General features: G+C 48.7%; 1 protein-coding gene and 1 long non-coding RNA gene across 2 annotated transcripts; one reads left to right on the top strand and one right to left on the bottom strand.

Moving 5' to 3' along the window:
- Positions 1-767: 767 nt before the first annotated feature.
- On the bottom strand, positions 768-4007 carry LRATD2 (LRAT domain containing 2). The gene is made up of 2 exons (XM_029923572.1): positions 3599-4007; positions 768-2995 (listed from the first exon to the last, which is right to left on the bottom strand). Exon 2 carries the CDS (start codon positions 2897-2899, stop codon positions 1958-1960), a length of 942 nt encoding a protein of 313 aa, XP_029779432.1. The 5' UTR covers positions 2900-2995; positions 3599-4007; the 3' UTR covers positions 768-1957.
- On the top strand, positions 2877-21670 carry LOC115279049. The gene is made up of 5 exons (XR_003903171.1): positions 2877-3613; positions 15567-15692; positions 18042-18624; positions 20731-20989; positions 21446-21670. It is a non-coding gene; the product is annotated as an uncharacterized LOC115279049 (long non-coding RNA).
- Positions 21671-24879: the final 3209 nt, after the last annotated feature.

Here is a 24879-nt window from a genome sequence, read left to right on the forward strand (position 1 = left end):
AGGTGACTAGTAGCGCTCCCAAGTTCCAGATTAGGCTGAGTGTGGTTCAACTTTAAGCAGTAACAGGACCTGTTTGGTGATCCTTGGGAGAAAAGGGAACGTAGCTAAAGCCCCTGAAATTAAATGACTTCATATTGAGGTGCTACAACGGTCTAGGCTTTTAAAAATTACGGCCTCAACTTCCAAGTTTGAAAAAAGTATACCAGGATATCCTTCAAGTCTTGTTGCATGAGTTAGAAATCCCTGGGGAGAAGACCCAAGGACCGCTATGGGCTATTCACACAGAATTCCAATCCAACTGTAAGAATTCACTCACAAAATGACCTGTTCAGTGTCATTTATAAGGACTCCCAAGAGAAAGAAAAACTTTGCTCAACTTTTGAGACAGGATTAGCAACGCCAATCCGCAGCAGAGAAGCACTGTGAAATCAAGGCCATGCACCGTGAGAGCTCACAGGAATACAAGACATGGGTTGTAAAAATTTTCTAGAAGGCTCGCAGTAAAGCAAACAGGATCAGCAACAGATCCAAACAGCATAGGCCAGCCTGTGGCTGACAGATCTCACAACCACCAACCTGTGCCTTAGGACTGTCACCAGATTCGGTGGCATTTAATTTGTAATGGCTGTCATCCCTCTCAATTGCAAAAGCACTCTTAAGGGGGTGTTCTCCAAGGATCAAAGATACTACTGCAATAGAACAAGGCTGTGCATCTTGAATTACATTGCATCAGGTGAGGCTAGCAAAATAAATACCTTATCGGTGAACAGACTTCAAGCCAAAGATTTTATCCAGGGTTAGAATAAAAGTGAAAGTAAAGGGGATGGGACAGTGAGGAGGCAAAAGCAAAAACAAAACAAAACAAAACAAAACAAAACAATCACAGGCCCACCACCAAAGCCTTACATTTTAAAAAAGGTTACCTTCCACTGTTCAGGAAGGGGGTTAGGGCGATGGGTGGGAGATTATTTGGCCCTTTCTGTAGTGGATACTTTATGGAGCGGCACCAGCCAAGGCCCCGTGTGACCTGCAGACCAACACAGCCAAGCAGGTTTAATTAGATCAGAGACACAAAGGGCTATTCCCTCCTTCGATAACGACGACGAGGCTGCAAAACAGAACCATAGCAAAACAAAGGCGGCAAAACAGAACCATAATTGAATCCTTCCCCTAGCTGGGCCATGACAATGATTTACTTGGAACCTGGGCAGTGGTGACTGGAGCGGGAGGGAGCAGGAGACTCCGCTAGAAGCCAGGGCCAGATGATGAATTACTTGCGGGCAGGGGGTGGGAGGGGGGAGGTAGCAAAGTCTTTGTGTTGTAGCCCAAGTTTATCCAACTATTTATTACACTTCACAGGGGGCTGCCCAGTTGTGGTCTGCAGCTCGCCAGACCTGGGCCTGGTCTCTCTGGCCTTACACCCCAGGAATCCCCCGCCTCCCACATCCCACATACACCCCTGGGGGGTGGCGGTAGCAGATCTGTGGCTCTCCTAGCTGGCTCTGGGTTGGCGGGGCGCTGCCGCCGCCTAGGCCGCAGTACCGCTCACCCTTAGGGAAGGGGAGGAAGCGGGGAGGAGGCAATGGCAGGCACTAGTACTCCGAACTTTCCTCCACCCCCGAGTGCGAGTGCATAAGGGTAGATTTTGGACCCAGGTCCAGCAGGGATTAAGTGTCTGTTAAGTCCACCTTTGGCCCACCTCAGAAAGAATGATCCATAGGAGAGGCAGGAAGTGCCCCCGGCCGAAGTGCTCCTCCTACCGGCTCCCTCTTCCTCCTCCGTCCAAGATAAAAGCTCAAGCCACAGCTGGCTGCGCAATTGGCCAACTCTCCTTTTTCCAAGGGGCCCTGGAGCCCAGATGGGGCCCCGAAGGTGCCGGAGGGGGGAGTGAGAGGAGGGAGGGGGTGGCGGCCGCTGCGAACGACTCTCCCTCAAGGCTCCGCACTCGGCTCGCCCCTCAGTGCACCGCCGCCTCTAGGGCCTCGTCCTCCGGGCCGGGCGCAGGGGGGCGCCCGGGAGGCGGCGTAGTCCGCGCCGCGTCGCTGTCGCCCACGTCCGGCTCCGCCGGGTGCAGGTGCATGGCGAGCTCCTGCAGCACCGCCGCGCGCCCGATCTGGTCGTTGCGCCGTTTCTCCATGATCAGGTCCTCCAGGCTCTGGAACTCGAGCGTGTGGCTGCGCTGCGCCGAGAGCTGAATCTGCAGCCGGTAGGGCTGCTTGCCGATGCGCAGCTCGCCGCCGATCTTGAACTCGCGCTTGCCGTAGCGGCACCAGGCAGCGAAGCTCTCCGAGTTGCGCCAGCTCAGCTCGCGCTCCTTGGCGCCCACGTGTGCCAGCGCATTGCGCACCACGGCGCCCGGGCTCAGCGGCTTGTAGCGGTACAGGTCGTTCACCACGCGGCCGCGCCGGCCCTGGCTCGCGTCGGTCAGGAAGCTGTTGCTCACCTCCAGCCGGTGCAAGTGCACCACCTGGAAGTTGCCCACGTATACAGCCCAGTGCGGGTACTGCGCCTGCGACACGAACTCCACCAGGTCGCCCGGCCTGCACTTGTTGAGCAGGTTCTCGGGCGTGTAGGTGCTCAGAGCCGCGGAGCCCGGAGAGAAGCTCTTCTGGTAGATGCACTCGTCGCGGTAGAACACGGAACACTCGACCTCATGCAGCCGCGGGTCGTAGGGCTGCGGCGGCGGCAGTGGCGGTCCGTCGCCCCCGTCGGGCAAGCCTTCACCGCCGCCGCCATCCGGCCCCTGGGGCGGCGGCTGTGGCTCCACGTCCTCGTCGTCGTTGGAGAAAATGTAGGAGACCCCGATGCGAGGCCCGTCGTCCCGGTCCACGCCGGTCGGGTCGGCCGTGGGAACTTCCTTATAACTTAGGTGGGTCAGTTTCTCCACCTGATTGCCCATCACGCTGCGGATGTACGTTCACACGGCCGCGAGGGGAGAAAGCGAAACCACCACTAGGGTCATTGGCACAGGTCCCCGGACAGGGGCTGAGACCACCTGTTGGAAGAGGAAAGCAAGGAAGCCATGTGGGAGCCCCTCCGTGAAAAGGCCGACTTCTTAAGAAAAGGAAGAATGGCTGGGGGGCGAGCAGCTGGAGCCATTTTACGGGGAGGCTCGGATGCGGCCAGCCTTCCCTCATTTCTTCCACCTCTAGGGTCGCGGTCACAGGAGGCCGGGCAACTCTAGCTCTACGCCGCCCCCAGCACTTCACCTCGCCCAGGCAAGAGCCCATTGCATCAGCAGCTCCAACGGCTTCCGCCGGGGCCCTACCTGCCGAGCCCAGGCAGGAGGGAGTAAAGAAGAGAAACTTTACTCCAAACCCCCCTTTTCTTCATCTTCCTTTCACCCCAGGGCCATAACTCAGCGCCTGAGACGCCCCCCGAGCCTCCACCCTCGGGGAAACCGGCGAGGACCCCGCAGCTCGGCCGGGGCAGGTGAGCCACCCTACCTGGCTCACCTGCGGCGCTCTCTCCACCCGTCTCGCCCGCCCCTCCCCCGCAAGCCGGCCCTACGGCTTCGGGTTACCGGCGAAAACTCACCCGCAGAGAGGTGGAGGCCTTGGGGAATTTACCCCTCCCTCCCCCGCGCCCCCAGCCGCACCTGGAGACTTCTAGGGTGAGTTTGCAGGTGCGGGATCCGCAATCCCTCCTCTCCGGGCGCGAGTGGCAGCAAGGCTGGGCAGAGGGGAGCGACGCATGTCTTGCCCCCGCGGCTACGTAGCGCCCCAAGATAAGAAGGTGGGGGGCAATGCCTGTTTACACCGCACCCCCTCCCTCCTGCTGGGGCTGCTGTTCCCCCTCAGCCTGGTCTCGGGGGAGGTGGGACGCGAGAAGGCGGAGAAGGAAGCAGCCAGGCTGCCCGGCGGCGGCAGTCCCGGCTCGGACCGGCAAGCAACAAGCGCCGGAGCCGGAGGGACGGGATTGTAGATCCGGCTCCAGGCTCCCCGGGCGGGAGCGCAGCCCCTGGCATTTAAAGAGACAGTCGCTTGCTCCCGGAGCCCAGGTCTTTCCCACACGGCGCTGAGCCTCCGGGATCCCCGCCCCCGCCCCGCCCACCCGGGCTGCGGAACTCCGCCCAGGCCACGCCCCCGCGTCGGAGTGGGTTTAAATCCAACTGATAAGTAAGCAACCGGCGATCTGGCGGGCCGGTGACACTGATCGCTGATGTCTGCGCTGGCCACTGAGACTCCTACTTGCCATCTTAGAGCAAGGGCTTGCTGTGGGGTCCTCGCCGCTTGCTCAGTTCGTATTTTACCCAGCTGACGGCTTTAAAAAGAACTTGGAAGGCATACGCCACCTACCAGTGCAGACAGAAAATAAGAGTTTGGTGTTTGTTGCGTTTCCCCTTCCCCTCTTCTTTCCCAGAGTACCTGGAGAGGGAGGAATAGTCATTAGGTAGTAAACAGACGTTTGCTTCTTTTCTTTTCTTTCCTAGAATGTATTTCTTGGCAGAGGTCACCGAAAAGAACGGTTTACCAGAACAGATCAGTTTAGAGGTGTTCTTAGAACAAGTGCTGTGAAACTTTAGGGTAGGAAAAACAAGTTCACAGAAAGGAAACATTATAAAACAGAACGAAGACCAAGTTGCTGGCTTGCTTTCAAGCCCTGCTCTCCATTTATTAGATGTCCCTGGAAGTTAGCACAAAGTTGATTTATAATCTCTTTGTTTCGAATGTTACCAGGTCATCCAGTAGTGAGAAAGCGTTCAGCCCTCCTTGTTTTTCTTGGGAGTAGGGGGACACAGGAATTGTGTAGTTGTCTGTACTTTGAAAACAGATTAGCAGAGGCCCCTCCTGGATGTATTTCCCACTTGCTGATTTACAGAAGGAAGTGGCAGGAGAGGAGTATTGCCTATTAACCTCCACTACAAGGGCACACCTCCTCCCTCCATGTTGATTTTGCTTTTTGCTTCTTTGTGTATGTGTGCTTTTTGTGTTTGGTTTGGTTTTGTTCCTAAGATGCAGGTTACCAAAGTGTTCTTTGTCTTTTGAAAAAAAATAATAGATCAGAGTGGGGGTGGGACATTGTTAATAGGCAAGCTTTAGCAGTCACTGGAACACCAGCCTAATGGGTGGTGGAATTAAGAATGCAACTTAAGACCTCTTCTATTCTGTTTTCCATCACTGTTTCTTTTAACTAAAATTTTCCAGGTAACACTATTGTTTATTCAGTGTGCATACCAACCAGTGGAAACAGGCATACACTAACACTACTGCGATCCTTTTTAGTTTGAGAGAGAAAAAAAATCAATCTACTTAGGTCCTTCTGAGCCCAAACAATCAATATTGGCGGGGCTGTGATGGAAGTTAGTCCTTCAGCAAGTCTAAAAATCACAGTATAAGTTAGACCAAAAAGAGACTTCTATGTGCCTGCTGTGAAGATTACATTTAAATATTTTCTGAACAGCCTCAGGCTCGCGTTCGGAGGTGCTGCTGTTACCTGACAGCTTTGTATCCCCACCATGTGAGCTCATGTAGGTACCCATTTTACAGGGAGGAGTTAGGCTTATAGAGGTAATGTTGAGTCATTCCGTGTCTATTAGACTGGGAAACTTGTCTTAAACACCACACGTTCATTCTACAAGTTCAACAGGCACCAGCAGTGATAGGCCACTTTGCCCTTAGCTGCTACGGGGTAGGTTGGCTGGGGATGAGAAAATCCACAGAAGGACACAGTGGTATGACCGTTTGCTGCCAGCAAACGGGGACAAAGATCTAATAATGAGGAAACACACCTAGCTGTCTGGATGTCTGTCCCCCTGTCCTGAGGAGCTCTGTTCAGGTATGCGATAGCAGCTCAGCAGTTGTTTCTTCAACTGAGCAACTATAAAGTCTCAGAGAAAACTTTCTTCTGACTCATTTTTATATCCCAATGCTTGGTACTTAGTAGTGTTCAATAAACGCTTAATGGATGCTTTGGTGGAGTTCTTGGCCATCACTGCCTTCTGCATGGCTTCTTCTGTGAATTCCTATTTAGGGGCCTAAAGTCCATCTGATCATCTTGGTCAGAGGTTATATAGGGCTCCCAAACACACTTGCTCATCTCCAGTAATCATTTAAATAATTTAAAGTAGCTGTCAGCAATCTGGACACATGGGGAATCTCATGTTTAGATTTCCAACTTCACCTGAAAAAGCCCATCAAGCCCACATTCCATGATAGCAACAAAGAGCTAGAGCTAGAGGTGCCTGGGTGGCTCAGTAGGTTAAGCGTCCGACTTTGGCTCAGGTCATGATCTCACAATCTGTGGGTTCAAGCCCCATGTCAGGCTCTGTGCTGGCAGTTTAGAGCCTGGAGCCTGCTTCAGATTCTGTGTCTCCCTCTCCCTCTCTCTCTCTGCTCCTCCCCTGCTTTCTCTCTGTCTCTCTCTCTCTCTCAAAATAAAGGCACCTGGGTGGCTCAGTCTGTTGAATGTCCGACTTCGGCTCAGATCATGATCTCACAATTTGTGTGTTCGAGCCCTGCATTGGGCTCTGTGCTGACAGCTTGGAACCTGGAGCCTGCTTCAGATTCTGTGTGTCTCTCTCTGGCCCTCCCCTGTTCACGCTCTATCTCTCTCTGTCTCTCAAAATAAATAAATGTAAAAAATTTTTTAAATAATAGAATTAAGAGCTCACTGGTCATTGTCATTATTAATCTAGAGTTGTGTCACCCCCATGAGTCCAACACCCTTGATGGCAGATACTTTGACACTCAGTTTTATATCCACATGCCTTGAAACTTAACCAGCACCCTCTACTTCCTCTTCCTTCAGAACATGTCATACTGTCCTAAGAAATCTACTTATTTCTCTGTCTCCTCCACACTGAGCTCCATGGGGACATGAATATCTATAAAACCTAACTTGGGGCCTGTTGAACTTGTAGAATGAATGTGTGGTGTATAAGACAAGTAGGTACCTAGTAGGTCTTCAAGAAGTATGTTTTGAATCAAGCTCTCTCTAGACAAGATACTTTAAATACATGGGTTAAAGAATAATACTAGATGGTATATAACCAGCTGCTGAATTATATATACAATGAAGTGATACAATGCATCGTGTAGAACTTGAATGGCAGAGATGGCCAACACAGGGATTCCTGGGGCCATTCAAGGAACCAGGTGGGTAGGACAGGATGGGGCCAACTGGAGACTACATCTCATCTCCAAGGCAACTACCACTTAGTTCTAGTTTTTTTGGGGTTTTGGTAATGCTTCTATTATTAAGTTTAGATGACTTCTCCCAGCTGGCAAGTGGGAAGAGTCACAGGTCCCCTTGACTTCAAAGCTTGTGCTCACAACCACTTTAAAATTTGACAAATCCTTGAGTTTCGCTGGTTTTACTGGGCACCAGAGCTAAAATCCTGTAGACAAAGTCCTTTCTCCGATGGCATTTATACACTGATAGAGGGATACAGGTGGCAAGTTAGTCAATGAATAAGAATTTCTGAGCAAGGTAAGGACCACGAAGAAACCACGTGGCTATGGAGAGGGTGTTGGGATGGTGACCTACTTTGGATAAGATGGTCAGAGATGGACTCCTAGGAAGGGGAACTTGAGCTGGCCTTGGCTCCACGTTCCTAGCCAAGGTGGGAAGGAATGGGGATGTTCAGGAACAGGAAAGGAGGCAGTGAGCAAGGGGCAGGGTTGGTAGGTACAGAGAGGTGGGAGGCTTTAAGTTTAAGGATCTTTACTCTGGCTACCTAGGAAAATGGACTGGAAAAGTATGCGAGGGGAAGCAGGTCCAGGAGAGGGGCCAGGCTGTGCGAGAGAAGGCAGTCCGTGCAAATGGAGCCTGGCAAGCAAAGGAAGAGCCCCATGAAGCCATCTTCCCAGAGAGCAGCCGCTCGCTGAAGAAATCTTACTGGATTTGGATTCTCAGCCACACTATAGCTTCATCCCCCCAGCCCGGCAGTGACCCAAAGTGTCACACCCCACACACCTTCTTGGAAGAGGCCCTCAATTAGAACAAGCCGCGCTGAATGTCAGTTAGTCACTCTCACAGTATCCCCGTCCAGAGCAGCCAGGAATCATCGAGAACTGACACTCCCACCTGACAAGGCATGGGCGCAGACTCTGCAGGTGTAGTGGTTTGAACGGCTCCCAAAACAAGAGCACGAGGGCAGAATTATCTGATTAAGCAGATTGGAACTCTCGGCCTATTCCCCAGGGTTGGGCCCCAGGCTCACAGTGGCAGCAGAGGGCTGAGTGAATTTGCCAGAAAACAGGTTCTTCCACACCTCCTTATTTGGGGAAACTCTCAGACTTACCTGCACCTGTTACCCACCGCTGAGGCTCTGTTGAGACCATAAGACGTGAGCGGTAGCAGAATGGAAACGGGTGACCTGGGCTGGCGCCCTGTTTGCCAGGTACATGACCTTGGAGCCTCTCTTCTCTATTTGGCCTCCTTTCCCGGTCTCTGAAATGGGGCTGAGGCTTCTCCTGTCCTGTGAATCCTCCAGTGAGACCGTTTATGTGGATGTAGCCTATAAACCCTTGAAGATTTGCGGAGATGCTAGGCATTAGGCACACATCATGTAAGAGGCAGATGATGACTTTAATATGGGGAGGAAAAGGATAACCATTTGTTGTGGGAATGGTCTTCCTAAATTACCAGACTAATCCTGTTTTTTACATTTCCCAGATAAGCACTCCAAGGCCCTGGGGATGTGAATCTTGTTGACTGTAAGTGAGAGAAGCTGGATTTAAATCCAAATCCGGTTGGCTCCAAGTCTACTTTTCATGCTGCATCAAGCTGCCTTAGGAACCCCAGCATCTATGTTCATTCAGACATTGGGGGCGGGGGGAGCAGCTGGTATGTCCTCTGGACCATAGAGTGACCACCTTGTCCTGGTGTATGGGACTATCCTGATTTTAGCACTGCAAGTCCCATGTCCTAGGCAACCTGGGACAGTTGGCTGCCCTCCATGGGGGTCAAGGGCTTTCATGGGGTGTTGCAGTGGCGGGGGGGGGGGCGGCAGGAGTGGGGATGGGACCGCAGCGAGGTGAGTCAGGTGTTTTATTCCAGGCTCATTCCCACAGTGGGTCCCCATTTCCCAGTGAGGTTACACACACAGCAGCAACTGCATGAGCAGGGAGCAGGGCCAGCGCATAAAAAAGACAACCCATACCTTAACCTGCTTTGGTATTCATTCTTTTTTCTTTCTCTTTTTTTAATGGGCTGCTTCACAGGAGGCCTGGGCTGGGTCTGTCTCCCCTGGGAGCTGCTCTCCTCGCTCTCCTAGGTTGGCTGTCTTGGGCTTTAAAACCTGCAGGAGTTTTGCACTTTAACTGAATTATTCCTTGACCTTCAGATTAAGGAAGGAATCACAGAGGCCACCGAGTGGCATCCTTTTCCTCGCCTCCTCCTATATTTTATTTGCTTTCCTTCTCCCCTACCCCCAGATAAGCAGAGCACGCTCTTTCCAGCAGGCTGGGCCACAGCTCCTCTGCCCTGTGGGTAGGGGTGAGTAGGAGATACCCAGAGAAGGGCTCTGGGGCAGCTGCCCACCCCAAACTATCAGCTCTCCAGGTATTCAGCTTGTGGCTAAATTGCGAGGACGCTTTTAATCCTTTTTCTAGAAGAGGACTCACCAGTGGGAAAACACTGAGGCCTGTCCCTTCCAGATCCTTGCTGTTTTGGGAGGCCCCTGACAACATCCTGTTGATGTTGAACCGCAGAGTTTGATTTGTGCTCTGGAGTCTGCGCTTGTAGCTGGGCTCCTGCAGAAGCCTCATGAAAGATGCATTTCACCAGGCGGTTCCAGGGGAGAGACTGGCTTAAATTACAGCTCTATAAATTCAAATATTGGCATATCTGCAAATCCAAATGTAGAGATTTCAAAAAAAGTCTAAATTCTAAGAGTCTTATTTTGCGCTTCTTGTGCAAAACGAGGAGGATGAGATATTTGGAGAGAAGACCAGGCTGTCAATAATGAGAAAAGCTTTAGCACAGCACACCCAACCCCCTTTTCTTTCCTTGGGCATTCTTCATGCTTCCAGAGACATGAAGAAGAGATGACAGAAGAGAGGAAGACAGCACTTGCTCAGCATGGCTTTCTGCAGGACAGATTAGGGGGACCACCCACCCATTGTTTGGGGTATAGGGCTCAACAGATCTGGTTGGTCAATTTTGTCTGCTTTCCCCAAGCCACTATAGTGTGCAGGGACTCTGCGAGACAGTTGAATTTCAGAAGGATTAAGAAGTTGATGGGGCACCTGGGTGGCTCAGTCGGTAGAGGATCCGACTTTGGCTTAGGTCATGATCTCATGGTTCGTGAGTTTGAGCCCCGCATCGGGCTCTGTGCTGACAGCTCAGAGCCTGGAGCCTGTTTCCGATTCTGTGTGTCCTTCTCTCTCTGCCCCTCCCCTGCTCATGACCTTCTCTCTCTGTCTTTCAAAAATAAATGTTAAAAAAAATTAAAAACAAAAACGATGTTGAGCCCATGGGGTTCCTGAGTGGCTCAGTTGGTTAAGCAGCTGACTTCTGCTTAGATCATGATCTTGTGGTTCATGGGTTCGAGCCCCATGTCAGGCTCTGTGCTGATGGCTTAGAACCTGGAGCCTGCTTCTGACTCTGTATCTCCTTCTCTTTTTCTGCCTTTCCCTGACTCGCACTCTGTCTCTCTCTCTCAAAAATAAATTAACATTTAAAAAAGTAAAAAAAAATAAAAAAGTTGAGCCCAGGTAACACAGCTAAATTCACCAAGAAACTTCAACTCTGTCCTGTTCAACATGACAGGCACTAGTCCTGCGTGGCTATCAAGCACCTGAAGCGTAACCGGTCTGAATTGAAATGGGCTGTAAATGTAAAAGGCACACCAACTGTACACCATGATACAAAAAAAGTAAAATATCTTACTATTTTTTTTTTCCGAGTGACTGCGTGTTGAAAATGTGATATCTTAGATCTCCTGGGTTAAACAGAAGATACTTTTCCAGAGCCAGGACACCAAGCATTAATATTACTGAGCATGTGCTATGCGCTGCCAACTAAGCAACCTTCTGAGAGGCATTTGGGGACTCATCAAAGATTTGCTTACATCGAATACAAAGTGACCTAATAATTATATTTCTTTTTATCAATCAGTAAGCTGAGAGGTGAGGGGCTGGCTTTGTGCCTCCAACTCTGTGGGCCAATTCCCTCCACATTCCATGGGTTTTCAGAGTTGGGTTTCTGAGCCTTTGAGCTTGATGATTACATACACGTCAAATGATGGAGAATTCATGAAGGTGATAATAACAAACAAATAAATAAGATAGTAGCTGCTAACATCTGTGAGATGCTTACTACAAATAGCACCAATTCTAAGACCCTCACCTGGGAGGTAGGCATTATTATCATTATCCTCAAGGATCTTGCCCATGGCCACACAGCTAGTGATCTGCAGTCATTGCAGAGTCAAGACTCAGACACAAAACAGTACCACAGAGTAGAGGTAACCTCGAGCTACAACCCAACAGGCCCAGATAGTAACCAATATGGCAGAGTTCCTTTGACTTCATATTCCACATTCCCCCTGGTCCCGTCCATGGGTGCAAAAGCCCTCATCTGTGACGTTTGCTTTCAGTCATGAATCTGACTCTTCATCACCCTTCTGGAATCATGTCTTCCCAGTTGTCCAGTTGCCCACTACATAGGTCCCAGCCACATCAGTCCTTGGTTTCCAGTCCATGCCAAATTTTTGATTACCTCAGGCCTTGACATGTCCATTCTCTGGGCCTGGAATGTTCTAGAATTCCACTCTTCACAAAGCTAAGTCCTTTGTCATCTTTATGCCTCCGGTGAAAATCAAGTCCTTAGAGGAGGTTTTGCTAACTAGCTTATTACACACCTCACCTTCCTCAGCTTGTTTGTTTCCAACAGAACACTTATTGCAGTAGTGATTATATTTGCTTATTTCATCATTTCCTGTGTGTGTCTCAAGGAACCTAGACTGATGTGTCACTATTGAACCCTTGGTGCCCAGTATTGTGTCCTACACACAATAGATGCTTTAAAATATGTGCTGTGTAAACACACCCTTCTTTGGATTAGCCTGATATTCTCATTTGGCGTGGCTCAGAAGAAGCATTTCTTCCAAAAAAGGGATTTTGAGTTTCAAGTGTGTGCTCAGTCGTAAAAGCCAGATGTGAAGTGGAACCAGAAGAAGCGCAAGGTGTAAAATGGGTCAAGGGAGGGGGAGAAACAGAAAAGAAAAAAAAGAAAGTAATACAATAAGGACCAATTAAGGAGAACAAATATCAAGAAAGGATTTTGCTAATGTTCATGGCATTGGGGGTGGGGGAGGTGACTGCCAGTTTAGTGGCTGAGTGCTCAGACTAAACTGGGATGGAGTTTTTCCTCTACATAGTGAGGACCCGCCTGCAGGCCAGCCCTGCCCTGGGCCCTATGGCCGGGGCTGAATGCACACCACTGCATGTGACAGTCGGCCGCCATGCCTGGCAGCACGTTCCAGGAATCCATATTGAATGCCTACTTTGTGCCATCCATCATTCTCCCTTCCTATGCAAAGAGACCAAAACCTAATCCTTGCCCTCTGCTTGCTCATGGCCTCATCACCGCACTAGCATCTACTGAACAGCTCAGGAGATATTCAGTAAACGTTTTTTTTAAGTAATGGATTAATGAATGCGTAGAATTAAGCCTTTGTCTTAAGAGTCTTAAAAGCAGTCGGGGATGCCAGACAAAGGATGTTTGGAGACTGGACCCAAAGAGTAAGTTATATAAGCTCCTATTGGAATGTTTACCTCACTTTTGCAAATTGGAGGAGCTATAATCACTCCGTACATAGCTATTGTAGGTGAGGAAGCAACTAATTTTGCTCTGTCTTAGGTTCATTGGCTGGGGTCCTGCAATTAGACTGGCAAATGACAGATTAACAAGAGAAAAACAAATAAAAGCTTATTAACGTGTGCTTCACGCATATACACAGGAGCGTTCTGTGATGAGTAGATCAAAGGGTGGTTGGAACTTGGGCTTATATAACCTCTTAGCAAAGTACGGTAATTTTGGAGAGAAGTGACATGACGAAGAAAAAGGACTTTGAGCTTCTAGGGAAAGCAAATAGTGGGGAGGCAAATATATGGGTAAACTAATGGTGAACTAATGGAAATTTTCTAATTTCTTATCTCCAGTGGCACAGGAAGTGGGGAGAGGGGCACCTTAACGAGGGGAATTTATTTCTGCTTTCAAGCGGTGAGGTGAAGGGTAGAGAACTTTTCTTATATGTGCTTCTCCTCAGTTGCCTCCAACTCAAATTAATCCTTGCGCCAAAGTGACATCTTTTTGGGGTAGCGTATTATGCTACTTTTCACTATGAACTGGCAAAAAGATGAGGTCCAATCTCTGAGATGGCAGGAGAATTCCTTCTGTGCCAGGTGCTGTACTAATTTTGTAATCATTATCTGGTTAACCCTTCTCACAACCTCAAAGGGCAGGTTCTATTATGATGCTCATACCCATTTTATAGCTGCAGAAAGGGAACCACTTAAAGTGACCTGGGGCACCTGGGTGGCTCAATCGGTTAAGCGTCAGGCTTTGGCTCAGGTCATGATCTCACAGTTTGTGGATTCAAGCCCTATGGGCTCTGTGCTGACAGCTCAGAGCCTGGAGCCTGCTTCAGATTCTGTGTCTCCCCCTCTCTCTGCCCCTTCCCCTGCTCATGCTGTCTCTGTCTGTCTCTCAAAAATAAATACATGTTAAAAAAAATTTTTTTTTAAAGTGACCCATCTTTATCAGAGTTGGCAAAGCACCCAACAAACAGAATATAGAAGGAGACAGGTCTGAATGCAAGCCTCACTGGACAGGGGACCCCGGTGCCCCAACCACTTATTTGTCCCACTGATGGAATGATGATAGGAAGGAGCGTCTTGGTAAGGCAAAATGCAGCCATTCACTGTTTCTTTCTCCTCTTCCTCCTCTTCTACGTGGGGCATGCTTTACCCAGAGCGGCTAGCTCAAGGTTTTCAGACTGGTTTCTTAGGACTTGGCACACCCATGCTGATTCCGGTAACAGTCTGGTAGAAGATGGCCCCGTTGTGAAAAGGAACCTGAACTTTCTCTATCAGGATAGACCAGGGAGATGGAAAAAGAAACGACCTGGAGACCCTGACTAATTTGACAAATGAATGTATCACTGTGGGAGGGTCTGAGTCATTAGAGCTCCGGGGACATGCCAACCATGATAAATAAATTGGGTTTCAGTGTGCTGTACCGAATCGCTACACCCCTGTAGGCATTTCGACACAGCGCCAGACCTGAGCATGAAGAAGTCCTCCATTTTGGTAGAAAAGGTTCCCATTCCCACCAGGCAGATTTCCCTCACCTCGAGATTTACACACATTCCTGCCCAAAGAGTCCAGGACTAGATCAACATCCAGGACCTCACTCAGCCCCTTTCCGTCCATTGTCCACACGCCCCAGGGGCTCCATCCTCCTGGGTCATTATGTAAAATAGTTACTGGCAGAATGTGACAGCCTTTAACTGGTAGCACTCCACCTTGACCATCTCTAGTTAGCTGGATTTCTGCTTAACTGAAGGTTAAATAAAATCTGCCTTGTTTCCTTCCTTGTTATTGAAATTCTTTCTAAACTGTGTTAGTTCACCTACCTGCCTGCGTTTCTGGAGTAGAATAAAAATAATTACATTTTTTGCTTGATGATCGCACATCTTGCAGTGCCTCGGGGCACTATTCTTGCCTCGTGGTTAGGATGAAAATCTCACTGAAGTTGTAGACTTTTGTGAGAAATCGGGCGCTAGCTATCCTAAGTTGAAAAGAACTTAATTTAATTTTAGTGAGAGAAACACTGCATCTTGCCTTCCCAGTGCCTAGCAGAGTGTATTTTTCTCAAAAATGCTGGTTGAGTCACTGAATACCCGCTATGAATTTATTTCTTCCAGTCCCCCCCAATAATAATTGTATCTGCTTTTTATTGATTGGTAATGGTAGGTCCAGGTGTGTGCTAAGCCCTGTGCATGCTTTACAGCATTTCACCCCATGTTGCCACACGGCAGGTGGGCCTTATTCTACAGATGAAGAAAAGGTGCCTCAGAGAGGTTGAGTGACTGGGCATATGTTCTAAAACTAGTAGGAAGAGACAAAACAGAATTCACAATACTTGAGGGGTTTTATTTATGGATGGCAGTTTTCCTCTGCATGAGAGGCTAGATATGCCAGAACTGCTCCAAAACCACAAGAACATGGAACCAATGGGAAGCAAACTTGAGGTTGGGAAGACAGACATTTACCCTGTGGTCCTAGACCTACCAAAGCCTGGGGAGTCAGTACAGTTCAGTAATTCCAATAAGGGATTTTCACATTATCTGTGGGGAAGGACCAGGCTGTTTGTTTTGTTTGCTTGCTTGTGTTTATAATTTCTTTTTGTGCACGGTACCTTTGCAAAATAGATATCATAGACTAGATATCAATGACTAGATGAATGAAGTAAAAATAATACCATGAGTAAAAGCCCTAATTTTTAAAATATGATTGTTATTAGATTAACAGATATGCAGTTATTGTCAAATGGTTACAGAATTTCCAGTAATTTATAGTAACTTCCAGTTTTTGTTCTTTCTCTGAGGACAGGGAATCTCTCGTGGATCCACAGAGGGGCTTCCATTCCCCTGTAGAGTGCTGATGGGGTTTCGGAGTGATGGGGGTCCAGAGCTGATGGCCGAGGAAGAATTGTTGAGACGTCTTTGTGCAAAACAGGTGATTTTATTAGAGCACAGAGACAGGACCTGCGGGCAGAAAGACCTGCACTGATTATATACTATGGAGCTGGGGGGAGGTAAAGTCAGAAGGGAGGGCCCTGGAAGGACTTTCTTATGCTAAAGAAGACTCCCAGGCCTAGCTCTTGCAAGCTAAGGTTGTTTTCCCCTAGTAAGGCCTTAACATTATGATGGTAGGGAGTTCCTGGAGAAATGTTCTATTCTGTATTTGCCTCAAGTATTTGTCAGTGGGTTGCAGGTTATAGGAAGTTTAATTTTACCTGCCATTTCCTTCTTGCCTTTGTTTCCCCCATCCCTCTGGAGGGGAGGATGATGTTTGGGCTCCAGAAACTGAGTCTATGGGTTTCTAGAGATAAGGTATTGATAAGATTGTCCTTTTCTTGTGATTTACTAAGAGATTTGTAAACTGATGGGCACTCCTGTCTTGCAAGACTGTGAGCTCTATCAGTTACTCACTTTTTTTTTTTTTCTTTTTTTCCTTTCCTTTGTTGGAGGGCAGCAGGAGTGCCTGAGGAACAGCACAGATACCACACCTGGGTGGGGGGCCAGTGGACGGGGTTGTCAGCTTGTGCTTTGCCCCCAGTGTCTGTGCCCTCTCATCAGTGCTGGTCAGACTGCCCCTCCTCCCAGTGTGTGGTCTTGAACCTGGAGGCGTGGTCCTCACCTGGGAGCTGAGCTTGTTGGAAATGGAGGATCTCAGGCCCCCAGGCCCCCACTTGGTAGTCAACCTACTGAATCGAAACCTGCAGCTTAGCAAGGTCACCAGGTGATTCTTGTGCAAGATGGCCCTTAGGAAGCACTATCTTAGAACATAGGCTCTGAAGTCTGACCACCGGCTTTAACTGAGCTCTTATCTCTTCTGTGTGACCCTAGGCAACTCACTTTACCTTTCTGTGCTTGAATGGTTTTCACAGGGCACCCCTCTCTGGGCTCCTGTGAACACTGCCAGGTAATACACCTGGAGGGTTAAAGCCAGATGAGCTAAGCCCTTTGGAACTCTGCATTGTTAGGTAATGGCTCTGGAGCTATTGTTATTGTTAATGATTAAAAAAATTTTTTTTTTTCTAAGCCAGCCTATTGTCTTTGAGGCCTATGCATCCAGGCTGAGGAGGTTTGCTTTGACGGTTGATAAGGAAGCAGAGGGCAAAGCAGAGGGCAAAGCTCAAGCTAGCACTGGCCCCCCACCCCCCGAGGGTGAAATACATGTGATATTCCTCCGGGGCTCCTGGATGCCTAAGAACAAAGGAAAGAACAGAAAATAAAGGGTTAAACTGACAGCAAGTCTCCTTCGGTTTACGGATAACTTAGTAAACTGCAAGCAAAAGGCAGTCTTAGCCCTAGCCTAAATTCCAGAAACCTATAGACTCCGTTTCCCTAATATCACCCTCATCAAGATGTAAGTGGGTTTAAGTGCTTGCCATGGCAATGTGGGAAACAGGCAAATGGAAAATTAAATTCCCTTACAGCCCACAGTCCATAGACAAGTCCTTGACACCAGCAGAGTGATCTCCCTCTAGGAGCTCAGCTGACTTGATGATGACACTTTGCTGGGGGCAAAAGGGACTTGGATTAACATTGTCCTGACCTCCAGGATCCTGGGAGTCTGCTTAAACACATAAAAATTCCTTTGCCAGCCTCCTTTATCTTTGACTCCCAAGTTACCCTCCAACCCAGCATGGGGCCCCGATATACAACTGGAAGGTTTCACGACTGAGGTTTTACTAAACGGTAAAAAATGACATTTTCCTAACAACAGCTAAGCCCCCCAAGGTCCTGGAAATCTTGCTTCCAAAATTCCTTAGAGACTTACGCTGTCCCCACCCGCTCCTAACCTGAAGGTATATAATCACCCCTCCTCACAGCCCCTGTGCAGCTCTTTCTGTCCACGGTCCTCTCCCCCTGCTTTAATAAAACCACCTTTTGCCCCAAAGATGCCTTCAAGAATTCTTTCCTGCCCGTCGCCTCCGAACCCCACCGTCATCCCAAAACCCCAACAGCAGTCACACTATCTTTTCGCTGTATGGAGGGTTCTTCTTCCCCGGTTTGATCGACGTTATTTACATGACCGCTGAGGTCATTTAAAACCCATTGGGACAGGTTCTTCACCCCACTCACTCAGGACCATCGTTCATACTAACCCCGGTCCTGGACAAGCAAGACCACAAGGGGCCCCGCAAACTGGGAAATTCTGGCTTCCCAGGATGCTGCGGGCAGATCTCACTGGCTTGGTGCAACTCTCTGGCTCATGGAGCCGCTCTGGGAGGTGGGCTTCCTGTGGGGTTTCAGAGTCACAGCTGAATTGCCTTCTTTTCTTCTGTTATCTCTCCAGATGAAAACCAGTGTGTCCGCTGGTGAGACCACCGTTTCTGGGAGCCGGAGCCGGGAAAAGGCAGCAGACAAAGGGAACAGTCAGCCAAGTAGAGTTTGCTGGAGATTTACATGGAAACCTCCAGACAGATGCAGGGCTGCTGGATTTATAAGGAGGGTGAGATAATTTGTTCTTGTGTGCTTAGATAAGGGTAAACAAATTTCATGCTGTGATGTAAGCCCCTATCTGCAGAAGTCAGGAAAGATTCCCTGCCCTGCTGCCGCATCCCGTGCTTGACAAATCATCCTCAGAGACTATTTCTCTGGAGCCTTCATCTAGCGGTCATGTGGGGGCCTGAGTATAAAAGATGGAAGGACAGGCCTGGGTGCAGAGGAGGGAGACTCTTGTGTTCCTATGCATCTGGAAGCCCAGAAATGGAAGTGGTCACAGTGCTGGGGTGGCATCGAGTAGTAGCTCCGTGGGATCCGTGGGCATGATTGAGGAGTACATGCCTGGAAATGTGTGTGCCTGTTTCACCTTGAGCTTGGCCTTGGTCCGGCAGTCACCTACACCTTGGGTCTGCCCGGAGTACCGTCAACAGCAGGTAAGTCCTATGTTCCTAGGTGCTCATCACAGCTCCATGGAAGGAAGCTTCACTGGGCTCCAGGAACTAGTTGGCTGTCTCTGCCACCCCTTCCACTCCTGCTTCTTTTTATTTATTTTTATTCTTTTAACGTTTATTTTTGAGAGTCAGAGTGTGAGTGGTGGGGGGTGGGGCAGAGGGGGAGGAAGACAGATGAAGCAGCTCCAGGCTCTGAGCTGTCAGCACAGAGCCCCACACGAGGCTCGAACCCACAAACCGTGAGACCATGACCTGAGCCGAAGCTGGACGCTTAACCGACTGAGCCACCCAGGCGCCCCAAGAAGAAGATTCTTTTATGTTGCAGATGATATCATCCACATTCTCTGGCTTCCCCAGACAGGACTGTGAAGATTAGGAAGGTCTCCTACTAATTAGTCTTCCTTTGCCCAAACTTTCCATATTCTTGGTGCAGACACTGTGTATCATACATTACTTTTTCTGGAAAACAGAGAGTAATGTGTATGTGTACACATACATATGTATATATGCACACACACACACACACACACACACATATCACTATACCTATTGGTTTTTTCCCCCATGATTTTTCCATATGTAGACTATTCTGAAAGTTCATCCACAAAGCCAGTAAGCATAATTGCCTCTGGGTAGGGATCTGAGTGCCAGAGGTAAGAAAGAGAATAGTTTTGCGTAACATCCTGTTTTATATTTTTCGAATCTTTTCATCATGGATATGGATTCCTTATTTAAAACAGTAAACTTAAAGAAGAAATTAATTTAAAAAAAGTCTATGGTCTAGTGTCTGTCTTACACTCGGCTGTTTCTGAATTGGTTCCTCTGAGCAGATGATTGTTTCTGAATGTGATTAACTCTCAAAATATTTGTGATATAGGGAAAGGCCGGTTAGGGCTCCTCAGAAAGAAGTTGCCTAAAGGAAGGGCCCTGGAGGTGAGGAGGATGGAAATGCCCTAGAGGCGGGGCTGTTCCTCCAACCTCAGCCAGGAGAGGCCTGGCCACGGGGGCATAATGAGTGCTGGTAATCAGCAAATGGGTGTCTTGGCACTTGGCTGAAAGGGGAGTATTTAGGCATTTCAGGAGATTTGAACGGGACTTAAGGAACTTCTTTTTTAGTTCTGAAAGTAATTCAGCTGCATATACCAAACCTTTGTCGCTGGACTGACCTGTGGCCACAGAACTGAGATGCAGACTTCAAAGGCAGAGTTAGCTGACTTTCTTTAATTCCTGCCCTGGGCGGGATGGTGGGTAGGCATTGTGCAGGTCTTAAACAATCCTAACAATCCATTTTACCTGTGAATGACCTTAAAACCAGGAGAAGTCAGGGGTGAATCAACTGGCCCCAGATGTCACAGCTATTATGGAAGAGTCACAATATGACACTAGATTCTCTTTGATTCCAAACCCTAGGCTTTACCCAGTACAGTCTAAAGAAAAGGAGTTCAGGGTGGGGGGCGGGGTGCTGGGTGGCTCAGTCAGTTGAGCATCTGACTTGGGTTCAGGTCATGATCTTGCATGGGTTCAGGGCCCACATTAGGCTCTGTGCTGACAGCTCAGAGCCTGGACCCTGCTTTGGATTCTGTCTCCCTCTCTCTCTGCCCCTCCCCATCCCGTGCTCCATTTCTCTCTTTCTCTCTCTCTCTCAAAAAAGTAAATAAGCATTAAAATAAATTTCAAAAGAAGGAAGAGAAAAGGAACTCAGGCTCTTGTCTTATTATGCTGGCAAACATTTTATCATAAGGTCTGGCTACATCACAGTCACCTGTAGGGGTTGTTCAAACCCTTGTTGCCAGCCCCAGCCCCGGAGCTTTGGGTTCAGCAGGTTTGGGGTAGGACCTGGGGGTCTGCGTCTCTAACAAGCTCTCACGTGAGGCTGACGCTTCCGGTGTGCAGACTCCTCTCTGAGATCCACTGATCTAAAGAGACTAGAGGAGGGGGCTCCTAAAGCTTCACTGGTGAGTTGAGGATCAAATGTGATCGGAACAAGGCAAGTTCATGCTGTTTATATTTCTTGTAATTATTTGTGTTTTTCTTTGGGTTTTAATGAAGTACTTTCTGAAAATATTTACCTATCTTGTCTGTTTTAAGGTGAAAGAGGGAAATGGCTGTGTTAGTACATGAGCCGGAGAGAAGAGGGAGTAACTACGTTATGGTACCAGTTCACTGATCAGGACTCTTCAGGTCACAAGGGACAGAAATCTAACTTCTATATCTTACAATCGGATCTGACTGTGTGAAACAGCAGCTCACTTTAAACAGTGTCTTGAAACCAGTGCTTTTCTGGTACAGCAACAATTCTGGAGGCTAGATGGTCACTGGCATTGCTTTAGCAACTCAACAATATCAGGTCTGGTATCTTGGTGATCCTTTTTTTTTGTTTGTTTGGTCTTAAAAGAGCTGCTGTGGCTCCAGTCATCACATCTATATTCCAGTAAGGAAGACAGAAAGTGGAAGGGATATGTCTACCTCCTCAACTGGCATATCCCTCTTGAAGGTTTCAACTGTATTACATAACCACTGCCAGGGAAACAGTATTTAGAGGCCATACATTGCCTCCCCTATGCAATATCAATTTTTCAGACAAGGGAGGAGGAGTGATGGAATATGAGGAAGGCACTGAACAGTCTTGCACAGCAGATTTGGGCAAAGTGGGGAAGGCAGTAGCTTTAGGAGAAAGGCAAGAATGGGCAGCTGCAAACAAGTTATTAGGAGTTAGCTTTTGCTGAATAACAAGCCACGCCAAAATTTGATGACTGTTAAAGTTTAAGTTTAAATAAGCATCTGTTTGTTTATGAATCTGTAGGTTGGCAACTCAGCTGGGAGACTCACCTGTGCTCCATGTGGTGTCAGCTAGGCTTAGTGTGACATCTGTGACCTTAGCCAGATGGCTGGCATGGCTGTGAGCTTTGAGACACCTGGGATCTTCACATGGTTTCTCGTCCCAGAGAGGCACAGGTTATGAACCGTTGAGCAGCACACCACTCTAAAACAGGGAGAAATAAACAACCCCCCTTTCATTTGCTCACAACTCTGTCCCATCATTTTGGTCTGGGCTCAACGTTATGCTTCTTCTGCTGATCCCTGGTATACCTCGTGTGACAAAACTGGGGCCAGGTGATCCGTGATGGTCTCCCTTTTATGTCCAGCAAGTGGTGCTGTCTATTGGCTGAGCCACTTGTACCCAGTAGGCTGGGCTTTGCCACATGCTAAGTTCTAAAAGCAGCAAGGGAGAGAATAGGTCCCAACATGGAAGTGCCTTCCAAGCCTCTATTGTGCACTTGCTGGTGTCCTACCAGCCTCAGCAAGTCGAATGGCCAAGACGTGAGTCCGCGTGGGAGGGGACTGTGCAGGTTGTGCATAGGAGAAGACAAGATTTAAGTCTCCCACAGGCACCTTAAGCCAAGGACTCGGAGACCCACAGGGTTCTCCCGATCACGTCTTGTCTTTGCTTGTCTCTACATGTCTTCTTCATTCCTTTGGACAAAAGCCTTCCCCTGAGCCTGGGGCCACACCTGACCTCAGCTCTACGAGTCCCTTTTCCCAATTTCCCAGCAAAGGGAGGAGGGACTTTCCCCCTTCAGTGCCATGCTGAGTGCCGCTGGGAGGAACTCCCGTTGACCTACTTTTGGTGAAAGGCCCTTCCTGCAGCGAAGAAATAAGGGTGCTGTTCCTGGCAGTTCCCACTAGAACAGCAGGTTTGGACGGGTTGCCGATAGATCAATTTCGGAGACGCGACCCTAGGAACAAAGCGGTGTCTCTTCTGGAATGATGGAGACCCACTGCCCAGAAACGACAACTGTAGGTGCGCAGACACTTTCAGAGGCCGTTTGAACAGAAAATCTCACGGACTCTTTTGTGGATATTTTTTGTTTGTTTTGTTGGTCTGGAGCGAGGACTGGTTTTAATAAATGCGGTTTCTATCATTTTCCAAGACACTAAACCAATCTACACATGTCCCGTGTTTTCTTTGAAAAAATGCAGACTAACACCCACTGCTGGCCCCAGGGGGAAGGTTTCTAACTGGCTGTTCTCTGTGGCAAATATACAATAGCAATCACTTGGTCTTGCCACTCACCTGCCCTGGACGTTGTCTTGGGATAATAGAACACAGAAGAGAAAAAGAAGAAAAGACCTGAGTCCTTAGTTTGCCAATTGGTCCTATCAGTGAGGAACTATTTTTTCCCCTCTCCAATCCCGTTAGGAATTCAAGAGTATGCTAATGGTGTTCTGAATCATGATCCGTGAGTATATGAGCATGAAAACTTCTGGGATTGCGTCTGCTTTGCATGGCTGCTGACGGGGGGGGGGGGGGGGGGGGGGGGGGGGGGGGGGGGGGCGCGCGGAGACTTTCCAGATTAGTGTCAGGAGAGGCCCTGGCAGGAGGGGAGTGGAAGGGCCCCCCTTCCCTTTTTAATTGGAGTGAGGGACAGTAAAGAGAAGCGACCACTGAGGGCGCAGAGTTTAGGAATGCTGGCCTTTGGGGAATGCGCTCCAGTTTCCACAAATGGCGGAGATTCCTGAAAGGCTTTGTGGCAGGCTCCGCTGGGTAGCCATAAAGATGTGTGTCACTTGCTGCCCTGCTGCAGGACGGGGTGAGCCAGCCTGCCCTCCCGTTCCCGGGGGCCTCAGCTGGCATTTCAGAAACTCCCCCAAACACAACCCCTCCTCAGAAGCACTCCATTAATCGGTGGCACCGGCCCCTAACGGTCTTGGTGCCCTGCGGCGTGTCACAGCCTCCCCTTCTGCCCAGCAAACCTTTGCCAGTAATTGTGGGGTCACCACGTCTAGTTAGCAGGTTCTGGTTTGCCTTCAAGGGGTTGTTGAGTTTGGATCAAGACTCTCCGTTGACAGTTTGGGTGTGTTTGTAAGTAGCACTGCTGGGGAGTCGCAGCTGTGACTTTGGAGCGTGACAACAGGCTGGCTTCACATGTACCCGGTCGATGATCCACGGCTCCTCTCACATCACTCCTCCATGATCTCCCATACCCACGGGTCCTGGAGAGACCTCTCTCTCAGGGAGATGGCTGTGCCCAAACTGGGATTTCTCAGCCGATGCAACGGAAAAGCCAACATGAGAACAATGAAGTTTCAATCAGGCAAATTGTGCTATGGTCCATGAGGAGCCACAAGGAGAGCCATGTGCCTTTCTAAAATGGCACTGTGGACCCGAGTTGGGTTTCAGGATTGGGCTACGCAGCAAGGAGCCAGTTCAGACTATTTCTGGCATGCTTGTGGTGCTGGAGATGGGGATGGCGGCTGGGGGGTTGGCAAAGCTGGGGAAGAGGTCATGTAGCCGCCTAGTCCAATGGGGATTTTTCCGTAGGTAAATGGTGACCCGCAAGGGGGTGAGTAAGATCCGAGATGTGCTTGTGGGTAGAAAGTAGGCAGAATTGCACTCCTACTTCAGCCAGGACCTGCCTGTTCTTATATTTTATATATTGAGTGACCAGTTAGGATGCAGATTTTTAAAAATTAGTCAACTTTTTAGAGCAGTTTTAGATTTATGGGAACACTGAGCTGAAATTACAGTTCCCATAATCCCTTTCCTCTACAGTCCCCAGTTTCCTCTATTATTAACATCTTGCCTTAGTGTGGTACGTTGGTTACAATTGATGAACTAATACCGATAATTATTATTAGAGTCCACAGTTTAAATTAGGGTTCACTCATTACTGTACATTCCAGGAGTTTTGACAAACTCATGACGTCATGTATCCCCACATTATAGTGTCATAGAGAATAGTTTCACTGTCCTACAAGTGTCCTGTGCTCCATCTCTTCAGCCCTCCCTGAATTCCTGGAAACCATGGCTTTTTACTGTCCCCTTAGTGTTCCCTGTGTCATATTGCAGTCACACAAACATGTAGACTTTTCAGATTGGCTTCTTTTACCTAGCATTATGCACTTAAAGTTTTCCCATGTCTTTTCATGGCTTGATAGCCCATTTCCTGTTATCCTTGAATAATATTCCATTGAATAGATATATTAGAGTTTATTGGGTACAGACTTTAAAAGAAGTCTTCTACATAAAGCATGTTTAAAAACCACTGGTTTAGAACACAACAACAACAGCAACACTGGTTTAGAGTTTACGGCTTTCTTTTACGAGGCGGCCAAGACGTTGGATCGGCCATCTGCAGGGATGGCACCCATGTAAACACATGCGAGGGTGGGCAAGATCGATTGGTTCACAGAAAACCTCAATTCCTACATACACATAAAAGACAATATTTAAAA

The sequence above is a fragment of the Suricata suricatta genome, chromosome 15 (assembly GCF_006229205.1).
Source record: "Suricata suricatta isolate VVHF042 chromosome 15, meerkat_22Aug2017_6uvM2_HiC, whole genome shotgun sequence".
NCBI classification, from domain to species: Eukaryota; Metazoa; Chordata; class Mammalia; order Carnivora; family Herpestidae; genus Suricata; species Suricata suricatta.

Coding starts and splice junctions, on each gene's coding strand:
- LRATD2 (XM_029923572.1), bottom strand. CDS start 2,899: ATGGGCAATCAGGTGGAGAAACTGACCCACCTAAGTTATAAGGAAGTT.